The sequence below is a fragment of the Syngnathus floridae genome, chromosome 16 (genome assembly GCF_059516105.1).
Source record: "Syngnathus floridae isolate MCC-2025c chromosome 16, RoL_Sflo_1.0, whole genome shotgun sequence".
NCBI classification, from domain to species: Eukaryota; Metazoa; Chordata; class Actinopteri; order Syngnathiformes; family Syngnathidae; genus Syngnathus; species Syngnathus floridae.
In genome coordinates, this window is record NC_142428.1 from 12,403,202 (window position 1) to 12,418,122 (window position 14,921).

General features: G+C 49.0%; 1 protein-coding gene across 1 annotated transcript; it reads right to left on the bottom strand.

Annotated features, from left to right (window-relative positions):
• Positions 1-7,952: 7,952 nt before the first annotated feature.
• Positions 7,953-12,989, bottom strand: LOC148385742 (janus kinase and microtubule-interacting protein 3-like). Its single transcript, XM_088401462.1, has 13 exons — positions 12,801-12,989; positions 12,563-12,676; positions 11,060-12,331; positions 10,819-10,923; positions 10,363-10,674; positions 10,085-10,147; positions 9,900-9,998; positions 9,577-9,810; positions 9,391-9,456; positions 9,261-9,329; positions 9,107-9,184; positions 8,817-9,050; positions 7,953-8,737 (listed from the first exon to the last, which is right to left on the bottom strand). Exons 5-13 carry the CDS (start codon positions 10,429-10,431, stop codon positions 8,621-8,623), a joined length of 1,029 nt encoding a protein of 342 aa, XP_088257588.1. The 5' UTR covers positions 10,432-10,674; positions 10,819-10,923; positions 11,060-12,331; positions 12,563-12,676; positions 12,801-12,989; the 3' UTR covers positions 7,953-8,620.
• Positions 12,990-14,921: the final 1,932 nt, after the last annotated feature.

Consider the following 14,921-nt stretch of genomic DNA (forward strand, 5'->3'; position numbering starts at 1 on the left):
AATCGTCGAAATTTGGCGTCTGTGGCTGGAAGCAGACGCCGAGTTCGACGTTCCTCCCAAACGCCACACTCCCTCGCTTTTCAGGGCTAAAAAAAAACAGTTGTAATTACCTTATACGCTCTAGACGGTCAAGTTGCAAGCTGAAAACAAAAATATTTGCCTTGTTAGTCATCGTGTTACTAACCGCTGTGTCTTGTTTGCCAGAATTGCCGCTTTCCTACTTCCTGTTGCAAGCCACGCCCACAGATTATAATTTTGCCGTGAGTTCCGCCTATTGACGTCATGTCCGCGTCACATGACTGCGACGTAATATTATCTAAAACTGTTTGTGCGGTATTGTGTTGTTCTGTGCGGTATTGTGTTATTCTGTGCGGCGTCGTGTTGTTCTGTGCGGCGTCGTGTTGTTCAGTGCGACGTCGTCTTGTTCAGTGCGGCATGGTGTTGTTCAGTGCGGCATGGTGTTGTTCAGTGCGGCATAATGTTGTTCAGTGCGGCATAATGTTGTTCAGTGCGGCATGGTGTTGTTCAGTGCGGCATGGTGTTGTTCAGTGCGGCATGGTGTTGTTCAGTGCGGCATAATGTTGTTCAGTGCGCCATAATGTTGTTCAGTGCGCCATAATGTTGTTCAGTGCGGCATGGTGTTGTTCAGTGCGGGATGGTGTTGTTCAGTGCAGGATGGTGTTGTTCAGTGCGGCATGGTGTTGTTCAGTGCGGGATGGTGTTGTTCAGTGCGGCATGGTGTTGTTCAGTGCGGCATAATGTTGTTCAGTGCGGCATGGTGTTGTTCAGTGCGGCATGGTGTTGTTCAGTGCGGCATGGTGTTGTTCAGTGCAGGATGGTGTTGTTCAGTGCGGCATGGTGTTGTTCAGTGCGGCATGGTGTTGTTCAATGCGGCATGGTGTTGTTCAGTGCGGGATGGTGTTCAATGCGGTATCGTTTTGTTCAGAGCGGCATGGTGTTGTTCAGTGCGGCATGGTGTTGTTCAGTGCGGCATGGTGTTGTTCAGTGCGGCATGGTGTTGTTCAGTGCGGCATGGTGTTGTTCAGTGCAGCATGGTGTTGTTCAGTGCGGCATAATGTTGTCCAGTGCGCCATAATGTTGTTCAGTGCGGCATGGTGTTGTTTAGTGCGGCATGGTGTTGTTCAGTGCAGGATGGTGTTGTTCAGTGCGGCATGGTGTTGTTCAATGCGGCATGGTGTTGTTCAGTGCGGCATGGTGTTGTTCAGTGCGGCATAATGTTGTTCAGTGCGCCATAATGTTGTTCAGTGCGGCATGGTGTTGTTCAGTGCGGGCTGGTGTTGTTCAGTGCAGGATGGTGTTGTTCAGTGCGGCATGGTGTTGTTCAATGCGGCATGGTGTTGTTCAGTGCGGGATGGTGTTGTTCAGTGCGGCATAATGTTGTTCAGTGCGGCATGGTGTTGTTCAGTGTGGAAAGGTGTTGTTCAGTGCAGGATGGTGTTGTTCAGTGGGGCATGGTGTTGTTCAATGCAGGATCGTGTTGTTCAGTGCAGCATAATGTTGTTCAGAGCAGCATGGTGTTGTTCAGTGTGGCATGGTGTTGTTCAGTGCGGGATGGTGTTGTTCAATGCGGGATCGTGTTGTTCAGTGCGGCATAATGTTGTTCAGTGCAGCATGGTGTTGTTCAGTGCGGCATGGTGTTGTTCAGTGCGACATAATGTTGTTCAGTGCGGCATAATGTTGTTCAGTGCGGCATAATGTTCTTCAGTGCGGCATGGTGTTGTTCAGTGCGGCATGGTGTTGTTCAGTGCAGGATGGTGTTGTTCAGTGCGGCATGGTGTTGTTCAGTGCGGGATGGTGTTGTTCAGTGCGGCATGGTGTTGTTCAGTGCGGCATACTGTTGTTCAGTGCGGCATGGTGTTGTTCAGTGCGGCATGGTGTTGTTCAGTGCGGCATGGTGTTGTTCAGTGCAGGATGGTGTTGTTCAGTGCGGCATGGTGTTGTTCAGTGCGGCATGGTGTTGTTCAATGCGGCATGGTGTTGTTCAGTGCGGGATGGTGTTCAATGCGGTATCGTTTTGTTCAGAGCGGCATGGTGTTGTTCAGTGCGGCATGGTGTTGTTCAGTGCGGCATGGTGTTGTTCAGTGCGGCATGGTGTTGTTCAGTGCGGCATGGTGTTGTTCAGTGCGGCATAATGTTGTCCAGTGCGCCATAATGTTGTTCAGTGCGGCATGGTGTTGTTTAGTGTGGGATGGTGTTGTTCAGTGCAGGATGGTGTTGTTCAGTGCGGCATGGTGTTGTTCAATGCGGCATGGTGTTGTTCAGTGCGGGATGGTGTTGTTCAGTGCGGCATGGTGTTGTTCAGTGCGGCATAATGTTGTTCAGTGCGGCATGGTGTTGTTCAGTGCGGCATGGTGTTGTTCAGTGCGGCATGGTGTTGTTCAGTGCGGCATGGTGTTGTTCAGTGCGGAATGGTGTTGTTCAGTGCGGCATGGTGTTGTTCAATGCGGGATGGTGTTGTTCATTGCGGGATCGTGTTTTTCAGTGCGGCGTGGTGTTGTTCAGTGCAGGATGGTGTTGTTCAGTGCGGCATGGTGTTGTTCAATGCGGCATGGTGTTGTTCAGTGCGGGATGGTGTTGTAAATTGCGGCATGGTGTCGTTCAGTGCGGCATAGTGTCGTTCAGTGCGGCATAATGTCGTTCAGTGCGGCATGGTGTCGTTCAGTGCGGGAAGGTGTTGTTCAGTGCAGGATGGTGTTGTTCAGTGCGGCATGGTGTTGTTCAATGCAGGATCGTGTTGTTCAGTGCAGCATAATGTTGTTCAGTGTAGCATGGTGTTGTTCAGTGCGGCATGGTGTTGTTCAATGCGGCATGGTGTTGTTCAGTGCGGGATGGTGTTGTTCAGTGCGGTATGGTGTTGTTCAGTGTGGCAAAATGTTGTTCAGTGCAGCATGGTGTTGTTCAGTGCGGCATGGTGTTGTTCAGTGCGACATAGTGTTGTTCAGTGCGGCATAATGTTGTCCAGTGCGGCATGGTGTTGTTCAGTGCGGCATGGTGTTGTTCAGTGCGGCATGGTGTTGTTCAGTGCGGCATGGTGTTGTTCAGTGCAGGATGGTGTTGTTCAGTGCGGCATGGTGTTGTTCAATGCGGCATGGTGTTGTTCAGTGCGGGATGGTGTTGTTCAGTGCAGGATGGTGTTGTTCAGTGCGGCATGGTGTTGTTCAGTGCGGAATGGTGTTGTTCAGTGCGGCATGGTGTTGTTCAGTGCGGCATGGTGTTGTTCAGTGCAGGATGGTGTTGTTCAATGCGGGATGGTGTTGTTCAGTGCGGGATGGTGTTGTTCAGTGCAGGATGGTGTTGTTCAGTGCGGCATGGTGTTGTTCAATGCGGCATGGTGTTGTTCAGTGCAGGATGGTGTTGTTCAGTGCGGCATGGTGTTGTTCAGTGCGGCATGGTGTTGTTCAGTGCGGCATAATGTTGTTCAGTGCAGGATGGTGTTGTTCAGTGCGGCATGGTGTTGTTCAGTGCGGCATGGTGTTGTTCAGTGCGGCATGGTGTTGTTCAGTGCGGCATGGTGTTGTTCAGTGCGGCATGGTGTTGTTCAGTGCGGCATGGTGTTGTTCAGTGCGGCATAATGTTGTTCAGTGCTGCATGGTGTTGTTCAGTGCGGCATGGTGTTGTTCAGTGCGGCATAATGTTCAGTGCGGCATAATGTTGTTCAGTGCGGCATGGTGTTGTTCAATGCGGCATGGTGTTGTTCAGTCCAGGATGGTGTTGTTCAGTGCGGCATGGTGTTCAGTGCGGGATGGTGTCTTTCAGTGCGGCATGGTGTCGTTCAGTGCGGCATGGTGTCTTTCAGTGCGGCATGGTGTCGTTCAGTGAGGCATGGTGTTGTTCAGTGCGGCATGGTGTTGTTTAGTGCGGCATGGTGTTGTTCAGTGCGGGATGGTGTTGTTCAGTGTGGCATGGTGTTCAGTGCGGCATGGTGTTGTTCAGTGCGGTATTGTGTTGTTCAGTGCGGTATCGTGTTGCTCAGTGCGGTATCGTGTTGTTCAGTGCAGTATCGTTGTGTTCGTATTGTGTTGTGTTGTTCGTAATGTGTTGTGTTGTTCGTATTGTGTTGTGTTGTTCGTATTGTGTTGTGTTGTTCATATTGTGTTGTTCATATTGTGTTGAGTTGTTCGTATTGTGTTGTGTTGTTCGTATTGTGTTGCCTTTAACACTTAGCCTCTAACACTTAGCCTCTAACACTTAGCCTCTAGCACCTAGAAGGTAAATAAATAGGAAGGAAGGACTCACCGGTGACGTCTTCGCCCACGTCCAAGCGTTGTACTTTGTATTTTCATCCTTCTGACAGTGGAAAACATAGCCAACAAACACCGTGGAACCTAAACGAATGAAAGAAAACTATCATTTGGCCACAACCAACATTCACAGATACAACACAATGTGACGTGCGGGGTTGAGGTTAAAGGTTGAGTGAAGGGCCCTCGTTTTAAACTACTTTTTTGAAAAGGATTGGGAACAAGTAAGACGTATTTAATTTATTTAATGGGAAGTAGTAAGAGCTATTGAATTTAATCTATGTATTATATTCTATTGTATTGTATTCTGTTGTATTCTTTTGGATTGTATTCACACTAACCCCACTAAAACTTCAGCCCACAAAAACTCGCCTCTGGCGCCGAGCCTCTGGCACTTAGCCTCGAACACTTAGCCTTTAACACTTAGCCTTTAACACTTAGCCTTTAACACTTAGCCTAGAAGGTGAATAAATAGGGTTAAAGGTTGAGTGAAGGGACCTCGTTTTAAACTACTTTTTTGAAAAGGAGTGGGAACAAGTAAGACGTATTTAATTTATTTAATGGGAAGGAGTAAGACTTATTAAATTTATTTAATCTACTTTTCTTCCCAGGCAAAATTTGATGTGCTGCAATTCCAAATTTCCAAAGTGAATGAAGGAATGAAGTCCTTTAAATTATGATTTTGTATAAATACTAGGCATAAACACAAAATCGACGGCACAAAATGGGCAGACTTTACTTGTTTGAAAAGGACTGGTTACAAGACAGACTTTTTTTATTTATTTAATGGGAAGCTGACTTATTTAGTTTAATTGATCTATTTTTGTTCCCTGGCAAAATTCGATTTGCTGCAATTCCAAATTTCCAAAGTGAATGAACGAAAGAAGTCGTTTAAATTATGATTTTGTTTAAATACTAGGCATAGACACAAAATCTACGGCACAAAATGGGCAGACTTTACTTGTTTGAAGAGGGCTGGTTACAAGACAGACTTTTCTGATTTATTTAATGGGAAGAGGACTTATTTAGTTTATTTAATCTATTTTTGTTCCCTGGCAAAATTGGATTTGCTGAAATTGTACTTTTGCCAAATCTCGATTTGAGACCTGATAGGAAGTATTAAACGCTTAGTTAAATCAATACAAGTTGGTAATAAGAGCGAGTAATGTTGGTTGAACCGATGAATGAAGGTTGAAAGCAATTTAAATTATGACTTTGTATAAATACTAGATATTAACAGAACATCTACTGCGCAAAATGGGCAGAGTTTACTTGTTTGAGAAGGAGTGGCTTATTCAAAACTGAGATTTATGTAATCTGTTTGTTCCCAGGCAAAATTGGATGTGATGCAATTCCAAATTTCACCACATGATGGTGCCCAATTTTGACTTCATAGGACATATTAAACACTTAGCTTGTTATTATGTTCAAGGTAATCAGATTTGTTTATCATTCTAATGGCCTCTTCAAAACTATTCTGGATTACTACTTTGGATCTATTCTACATTACTTGGCAACAACATACTCTGTAACAGATTAGGCAGTATAATCACATATGTTAACTTGAGAGTGCCCACACTCAATCTACTTATCGTGATGTGTTAAATCAATTACTGTTAGACATTATTTGTCTGCTGCGATTGGCTGGCAACCAGTTCAGGGAGTCCCCCGCCTACTGCCCGATGACGGCTGGGATAGGCTCCAGCACGCCCGCGACCCCCGTGGGGACTGAGCGGTTCAGAAAATGGATGGATGGATGGATGGATTATTTGTCTGATAATCTACCAAATCTTTGAATTGAAGAATTTGTGATTCAATTAATAGCTTGTTGTTATGTTCAGGGTAATCAGACTTGTATATAATTCTAATGGCCTTCTTTTGAAAACTATTCTGAATTACAACTTTGGATCTTATATTACTTTGCAACAATCTACTCGGTGACAGATTAGGCAGTATAATCACATATTGTGCCCACACTGTATTTATTTATGGTTATTTGTTAAATCAAGTACTGTTAGACATGAAATAGGAAGTGTTTAACATAAATGTTATGGCTACTCACCATTGTAGCTCGCTCCTGGTCAATGATATGAGCCTCTTCTTGCAGTGGAAAACTTGCAGCCAACAAACACCGTTGAACCTAAAGGAATGAAATTAAACATTAACATTTCGCCTGGACCAACATTCACACGTACAACGCAACGCGGCTACACTTCTGCTATTACAAACGTAAATCTCCTTAAACACAACGAGTGTTACTTACCGTGTACGCTCTAGGCAAAATTGGATGTGATGCAATTCCAAATCTATCTGAAACGGCAGTTAAAAGTAGAGTTACATCAAGTTTTCTTTTTTAATCAACACAATCATTTACAACCGTTGACCAGAAAGAATCGTCGAAATTCGACGTCCCCCACAAACGCCACGCTCACTCGCTTTTCAGGGCAACAAAAGTACTTCTTTTTAAAAACGATGAGTTGTACTTACCGTGTACGCTCTGGACGGTCCAGTTGCAAGCAGAAAATAAAAATATTTCTCTTGTTAGTCGTATGTTACCATCCGCTGTGTCTTTGTCAACATCGCCGCCATTTTCCTACTTCCTGCTGCGAGCCACGCCCACGGATTTAAATTTGGGCGGAAGCTCTTTCCATTGGCGTCGTTTTCGCGTGTAGCAAATCCGATTGGTTGGGAAGGGGGCACGGTTATGCAGCCGAGGGGTCCTGTGATCGGTGGGATGTAAAGTAGGCGTCGACGTCACGTCCGCGTCACGTGACCACGACGTGGCAGACGTCATATAGCAACCGCTGTTTTGTTTAGTAGACTTACAGTTGTTATGCATTGACATAATGGCGCACACACCAAATAGATTTAAATAAATTAAATAATTCTTCTGCCCACTCTTTTTTAAACAAGTTAACTCTCCCCGCGGATTTGAATTCCGGCGAAAGTTACGCCCATCGACGTCACGTATGTCACGTGACCACGACGTGGCAGATGTCATATAGCAACCGCTGTTTTGTTTAGTAGATTTACAGTTGTTATGCATTGGCATAATGGTGTGCACTCAAAATAGATTTGAATAAATTAAATATTTCTTCTGCCCACTCCCTTTTAAACAAGTTAACTCTGCCCACGTACATTGACGTCTTGTCTGCGTCACGTGACCACGACGTAGCGACGTCATATAGTAACCGCTGTTTTGATCAGTAGACTTACAGTTATTATGCGTTGACATAATGGCGCGCTGGTTAGCATGGCCACCTCTTAAGCATGATGTTGCGGGTTCGACGCCTGATCAATGTTAGCATGGAGTGAGCTGAAGTGCATGGCGCTGAAGATTTGAATCTTTGAAATGCGCTGAGGTCTGACATATCAGGCAGAATGGTTTGCCATCACGTTCAACAAAAAATAGAAACTTTCCCACTCTGATTAAAACGTCCTGTGTTCATCTACGTATTTTCGTTTTGCTGTGCATCTTTTCCCTGCCATTTCGAGAGCCCAATTGACACTCATAGTTTAAAGAAATGTGTTTGCCCATCCTACTTTGTGGAATTTCACCACATGCGCTTTTGACCAAAATACCAAATTGAACTCAAGTGAAGCCAACACGCACAACCCCCCCCCACACACACACACACACACAAATGTTGATATGAACATAAAAGAGCCGCATGCGGTTCGGGAGTTGCGGCTTGGCCAAACCTGTACTATACAACTTTATTTGTATAAAATTTTCACAACAGCTGTCACACAAACAAAGCGGGAAAAACCGAAGACGTGCGTGTTCCGCCCACGCTGGATTTATTTGCACCTTTGAAAAGACACCGTATTGCCGCAGATGTGGCAAAGAGTACTTTTGGGCATCTGAGACGGAAGGATGTCCAAAGCATCACGTCACCTGCTCTGGTAGGCATGGTGGTGGGACGTTGAGGTCAACCGCTTTGGGGTTGGCTGAATCTTTGATCGCAGGATGCCACACACTTGAAGACAGAAGCAGAAAAGCAGAGCTAAATGCAAAATGTACTCACCGGTGACTCCAATTTTTTCCCCCCCTGAAGAAACAGCTGGACGGGTGGCCCCGGCTGGCCAGTGGGACTCTTGTTATTCTGACCCTTTTTAGTGCGCGTTTGGGGCAACAACCGTTTTTTGTGGCGCTCTCTTCTGGTTCAAAAGTGCCCTGCATGTGAATTTGCTTTTCCTGCCTTCTGATTGGATGAGCGCCGGTGTGACGCGGTGCCTCTGTCACCGTGGCGGGGGGTATACGTTGGCATCGGAGCGTCTGCCAACGTCTGAGACCGGCTGGCAGTGTATCGGAGGTGTCGAGTGCGGTGCCGCTGGAGCTCACTCACCAGCTGGTGTTAGGGCCACAGAATGAAGGCCAAGGAGAAGAATAGAAAGAGAAACAGAAACTTCTCCTCCAATTGTTTGATTTGTCTCTTCTGAGCTTCGATGAATTCTTTCAGCTCTTTGTTCCTCTAGGACGGACAAATGGAAAGTGGCATTCAAAAGCCAGTAAGCGTGCAAGTAAGTGCCGGGCTGGCTTTGGGCCCTTACCTGTTGCGCGCTGTGCAGCAGATCCATTCTCTCTTGGAGGATGCAAGCGTCGCGCTCCCTCAACTCGCACATCAGGGCTCGCTTCCATTGGTCCACGGCGCTCCTAAGCTCTTCTCTCTGATCCGCCGTCAGCACGTCATTCACGCCAGCGTGGCTGGCTTTTTCGCCGTCCGTGGCGGGGCAGTCCCGCTGCGGTAGCGCCTCGTACAACATGGCCTCCAGCTCCAGGATCCTCTGGGCCGCAATCCTCGTCCATCAGTGGTCCGGCGGGAGATTTGAGGGCGGCTTACCTTATGAGCCTGGTCCATGGAACACTTCCTGAAGTCCAACTCTTCATCCAGGTAGCCCTTCTGCTTGCAGAACATATCCTAGCACAGCTCAAGGTCAGAATTGTTGGGGCACATTGCCGGAGTTCCCCTTGGCTGATGTCGCGTGTCTGTCTACCTTCTCACTTTCAATGTCCAACATCTTCTGTTGAAGTGCTGACTTGGTCACTTTGATGTATTCTAACCACTGAGGAAAGGCTGCTGTCACATAAGCAGAATGCGAGAGCGTGCGTGGACGTGCGCGTTACCTTCTCGGCTAGGGTGAGAAGGGTCCTGGCGTGAATCACGACCACCTGCTCCTCGTTGGTGAGATTCTGCAAGAGCCCAAAGGCACAGCGTCAACAAGCTTCTTTCAGCGCAAAGCCTTCCAAAAGTCACATTTGAGCCGCCGAGTCTCGTGGAGTGCGAACATAAGGAGTTCGACATACACTTACGGCGTTATAGCCCAGGATGTCCAGCTTCTTCATCAGATCACTGATGACGATGTCCGGGGGAAAGGCGCAAGGAGCAATGTAAGGTGTTCTGGGACCTCGGGTTAAGGTTAGGGTTGCGAGGGACGCCTTACGTACGCTCACGCCCTCGGCCTCGCAGTAGATCTGCAAAGGGCTGAGGCCGTCTGGGAAACGGACTTGCAGAAACTTCAAGACGGGGGAGCGCCACTCCCTCTCCTGAAAGGCAGAGGCATGCATCCGTCCGTCCGTCCGTCCGTCCGTCCGTCACATCTCTGGCCTCAACACGCTTGTGCGAGTCTTCCCACCTCCAGCTCCAGGATGCGGAACTCAAGCAGTTCGTTTTGGTCTCGGATATCCTGGATGTGCTCTTTCAGACGCGCTTCTTCCGCCTCCATCCGCCTGACCTGAAAAGACAGTCAGACCTCATCTGCGGGGCTTCCCGACAGGTGTGACGCCAAGCGACTCCGCCCAGCGCCTTTCTTTCCGTCACCTTTTCGGCCAACTGCTGATTGCTCTGACGCAGCAGCTGCTTCTCCTCCACCCACTTGACATTCTAGAAGAGACAAACGCATGGACAGCTTTGGAATGTTGTGTCATTTTCATCCACAAATTCTTTGGTTGACTGGAAAATGACATTTGCTTTTCTCCGCATTTTCCCAGCCACGTTCGGGGGGGGGGGGGGGTTGGTCCAGTAATGCCAGACGGATGAGTGACTGAAGAATGTAGCTATTTTGTCTGAGAAAAAGGTGTGCTCATTGATGAGCTTACCTGTCCTTGTTGCTTCAGCGCTGACTCCAGATCTGCTACTCTGCTTTGATAGTGACCCATTTCTACCATCAGCTTTTCTCTGGTCTGAAAGGAGGAGGAGGGAGGCTCCTCCTCCTCCTTTCAGACCAGAGAACACCCGAGGCTGGGTGAGAACGGGGAGGCTGCGACCCGGCCGGGGGTTGCGGGAAGGGGCGCCACCTTGATCTCCTTCTCGGCGTCGTAGTCCCCTTTCGCTGGTCTGGGCTAGCAGAGCGTAGGCTCGTTGCAGCGCTTGATATTCTTGCGTCAGCTGGCGGTAGCGAAGCTCCGCCTCTTCATGCACACACCAATGCAACACAGCACTAGTACCAGAATCAGTCAGACCGGCGACAAAGCACCCGCGACGCAAAGACGAGTCCGATTCCAGGCTGAAGAGGAATGTTTGGTGCCAATACGCTGGCAGAAATGGCGGGCTACCTCTTCGGGTTCCGTGTCGGGGGTTCTGTCGGTGTGAAAAGACAAGGACGATCCGTCCGAGTCCACCAACACGTCTTCGTCGTAGCCGTAAAATGTTTCGATGACCTGCGGGCGCGGAAGCAAACATCTCTCTGAACAAACTGAAGCGACACCTCACGATGAATCGACGAGAGGAACGATAGCGAGAAAAAGGCCATTTCATCTTGCGCAACACCAAGCAGCCGCAAACAAACAGACTCACCTTGCAGGACCTCACGCTTTGTTCCTCCTCAGAGATTCTCGACGTCGGTATCGTAGCAGCAAATCTCTCTCCTGTCGACACAAATAATCCGCCTTTGAGATTCTTTGGATGCAAAGGGAACGAACGGCTCCGGCGCAGAAACAAACGCGACTCACAATGACATTTCTGACATGAGCTCCTGTCTCCAGAGCCTGAAAAACACGTCACCGGCGATGATTGGAGGGACGCTCGTCTTTTCCAAAAGTGACAACTACAGGGTGTGTCAGGGTTTTCCAGATTATCTTTATCGTATCATTGTGTTGCTTTGACTTTGACTGCGACCTGTAATAAATAATATTATTTATCCCTTATTTATCCCTATCGCTTATCCCTTCCTACACAAAGTCGTAAAACACCCCTTGCTATGTTTTGACTAGAGGTCAAGGGCTTCCTCTATTCAATCCACTCTTACACCCACCCTGTTTCTCTTAATTAAAATGCTCGTGCAGGAGCCGAGAGTCAGACTTCATTCGTACAACGGATGGACTCTCCACCTGCAGGTGTCCAAAAGAACTTACTTGTCTCCCGTGTGGTTCTTGCAAAATAAGTTGGAGCGAGCGCAACTCTAACAGGGTGCAATTTGCCACTAGCTGCCTACGGACAATGACGTCGCGCTCGCGGCTCATGGTTGACAGGCTGAGCAGCCGGGCAAGTCCGTCGTTTTCAGCGCACAGCGAGTGGCAAAGGCGCTGACAAAACGGGAGCTTTGAGCTGCTGAAAACGGCAAAACAAGTCTAAAGCGTGTTCAAACGCGTGCGCACAATGCTCCTGCTTGAAAGGTCGGAATTTAAGGGGCCAATTTTTTGGATGCCGGCCGCCGGCCAAGCTTTGGACGGAAAAGGTTTCCTGGCGACAGCGAGCGAGCGCGGCGCTGCCGTACGTGCACCGAGTCGCCTGCCTGAAGACCTTGGACAAGTCGTCGATGATGTGCCGCTGCTCCACAACTTGAAGGAACTCCATTTCACCGTCCTGCTGGCCGCAACCGCGGTCCAGGTCATTGAGCGAACTAGGCCTTCTCTGTGGAACACAAATGCAGTGGACTCTGTTGGCACGCCGCCGTTGTCCGCGTCGACTTACCAAGCTTGCCATCTCCTCGTTCTCCTGGGTGACAAAGCGCACTTTGTTTTCAAGGCGACACAGCACCAGCGAGAGTTCTTCATTCTTCCTGCTCAGGCGTTTGTTTTTGTACAGGAGTGGCAGAAACTGGCTTTCTGTTTCTCTCAGTCGCTTTAGCTGCAAGCATGAAGTGCGGGATGTGAAAGACGCACAACACGCGGGCCAGAACGTATCCGTTCGTTTTGCACCGGTTTGAACGGAATCGTGGCTTTGGCTCCCAATAAAAGACATCTACCAGGCAACCGACTCGCCGCGCCGCTCAACTAATAAGCAAGCGCAATGAGTGCCTCGCTGGATGGCGCGCATCAAACGTAGCGCAAACCTTCAAGCGTGCCGTCAATAAATTACCAGTTCATTGCGCTCTTCAGAAAGCAGGGCGTTTCGATCCTCCAGTTTCCTGATGACTGCGCTGAGCTCAGCGATTTTCAGATGAAACCGTCGCGTGTCCCGATCCTCCTGAGACTGAAAACGCCCCGCAACACACACACACAAGCACTCGTTCAAAGTTCAAAACTGTTTTTGTGCTACCTTCCTCCAGCAACGAACTAAGTCATGCGTACTGCAAGTGTGTGATGAGGTGGCTTACGCAATGAAGAGGATTGCTAGTAGCGGCGTTGACCCCACTTCCAGGGTAGTTTAGGCCCGCCCTTTGGGAATCCCTCAGGGCAGCGATCTGCTGCTCGGCAGCCTGAGTCTGCAGCTGAAGGCGGTGGACGTGGCCGGCCCCAGGGCTTCATCCAAAACACTAACCGCTCTGTCTTTCAGCTTGATCTCATCCGTCTGGATGTACAAACGGGGAGCGCTCAGGCAGGCGGGCAAACTCATTTGCCAGAATTGTGACAAAAACAAAGAGAGCAACCGGCCAATTTTTTTCTGGAATCGACTAGAACACCTTTGCTGTGACAAAAGCGAAGCGAGCAACCGGACATTTTCTTCTTGTGAAATAGAATAGAATAGAATGCCTTAGGTGTCATTGCACTGCAGGTATACAACGAAATTGGGAACATAGCCACGCACCGCGCATCTGATCAGTCCTACCAGTCGGCGGATCTCCCTCTCGCAGTCTCTCTTGGTTCGGCTCAGCTCCTCCCGATGCTGGTGATGAGCCGATCGGAGCTCGGCCGCTCGGGACTGCCAGGCCTGCTGGGCCGCTGCCAGGGCTTCTTCCGCGCTCCTGGTGGAGGCGACACCGCTCGGTCTCCCGACACCGCCACGTCTCCTCCACCTCTGCCAGCAAAGCGCCCCCCCTCCTCACCTGAGCAGACATTGCGCCACACCGGGCCGTTGAGACCGCAACGGAGCGCCGCGACGCTTACTGGGGACAAGCTACACAATACGGTAGCGGCCGCATCGAAGCCCGACGTGGCGTGCGGATAGTCAGACACGGATAGAGCGGATCACCTTGTCCATGGAGCCGTCCCTCAGGCTGAGGACCAAGGCATTCAGTCATCAGCTCCATTTCATGCTGCCGCAGTAATGTCTCCCTGGTAATGGCTAACTCTTTCTGCTTCTCCTCATGGAGTTTGCTTTTGAGTTCCGTCATGGCGGCGGTGGCACGGTGGTGCTCCGCCCGCAGGTCCTGACTTCTCTCTCTCTCCAGACAGCTGACCTGACATGACTTAGACTTAGACTTAGACAAACTTTATTGTCATCTTGTCTGCACATGGTGCATACAAAACGAAATTCCGTTGCATACGTCTTACAACAAAGTAGTGATATTGCAGTTGAATAGAAGTAACATATCCTATGAAAATATATATATATATACATATACTAAAATATACTTAAAAATAAGTATAAAGTGCAGCAGTGATAATTATGCAATAGTGCAAGTAGGCAAAACAGTATTCAAGAGTGTGCAGAGGAATGCTAAACCATGTATTAAACTTCTATTTAAAGGGTTTATACAAGTTCAGTAAAGTTGGTAGTGCGAGATAGTGCAAGATAGAGGTCCGTAGTGTCATAAAGTACAGTTCTGTGAATGTGTGATGCAGAGTTCAGTTTAGAGCTCAACAGTTCTAGTGTTCAACAGTCTGATGACAGCAGGGAAAACGCTGTTGCAGAACCTGGTGGACCTGCAGCGGATGCTGCAAACCTCTTCCCAGAGGGCAGCAGGGAGAACAGTCCATGGTGGGGGTGTGATGGGTCATTGATGATGTTACGGGCACGGGACATGCAGCGCTGAGATGAAATGTCCTGAATGGAGGGAAGAGGAGCCCCTATGATCCTCTCTGCTGTCCTCACCACTCTCCTCACGTTCTTCCAATCGGAGGCGGTGCAGCCTCCACACCACACAGAGAGACAGCTTGTCAGAATGCTCTCTATGGTGCTCCTGTAGAACGTCCTCATGATGGGTGGGGGCAGGTGGGCTCTCCTCATCCTCCGCAGGAAGTACAAGCGCTTCTGTGCCCTCTTGACCAGTGCCGTAGTGTTCATAGTCCAGGTGAGGTCTTCTGTGATGTGGACCCTCAGGAATTTGGTGCTGCTGACCACCTCCACAGCTGAGCTGTTGATGATCAGTGGAGCGTGGTGAGGCTGTTTTCTCCTGAAGTCGACGATGATCTCCTTCATCTTCTCCTCATTCAGGATCAGGCTGTTTTCTCTGCACCAGCCCACCAGCTGCTCCACCTCCTCTCTGTAGTCCAGGTCGTTGTTGTCTCTGATGAGCCCCACCACCGTTGTGTCGTCTGCTGACTTCACGATGTGA

Bases quoted from the DNA above. Each gene is read 5' to 3' on its own strand.
- LOC148385742 (XM_088401462.1), bottom strand. From the start codon at position 10,431: ATGGTAGAAATGGGTCACTATCAAAGCAGAGTAGCAGATCTGGAGTCA. The intron at 9,457-9,576 runs GTAAGTGTATGT...GGGCTCTTGCAG, and splicing joins ACATCCTGGGCTATAACGCC to AATCTCACCAACGAGGAGCA. The intron at 8,738-8,816 runs GTAAGGGCCCAA...TGTCCGTCCTAG, and splicing joins TGCTGCACAGCGCGCAACAG to AGGAACAAAGAGCTGAAAGA.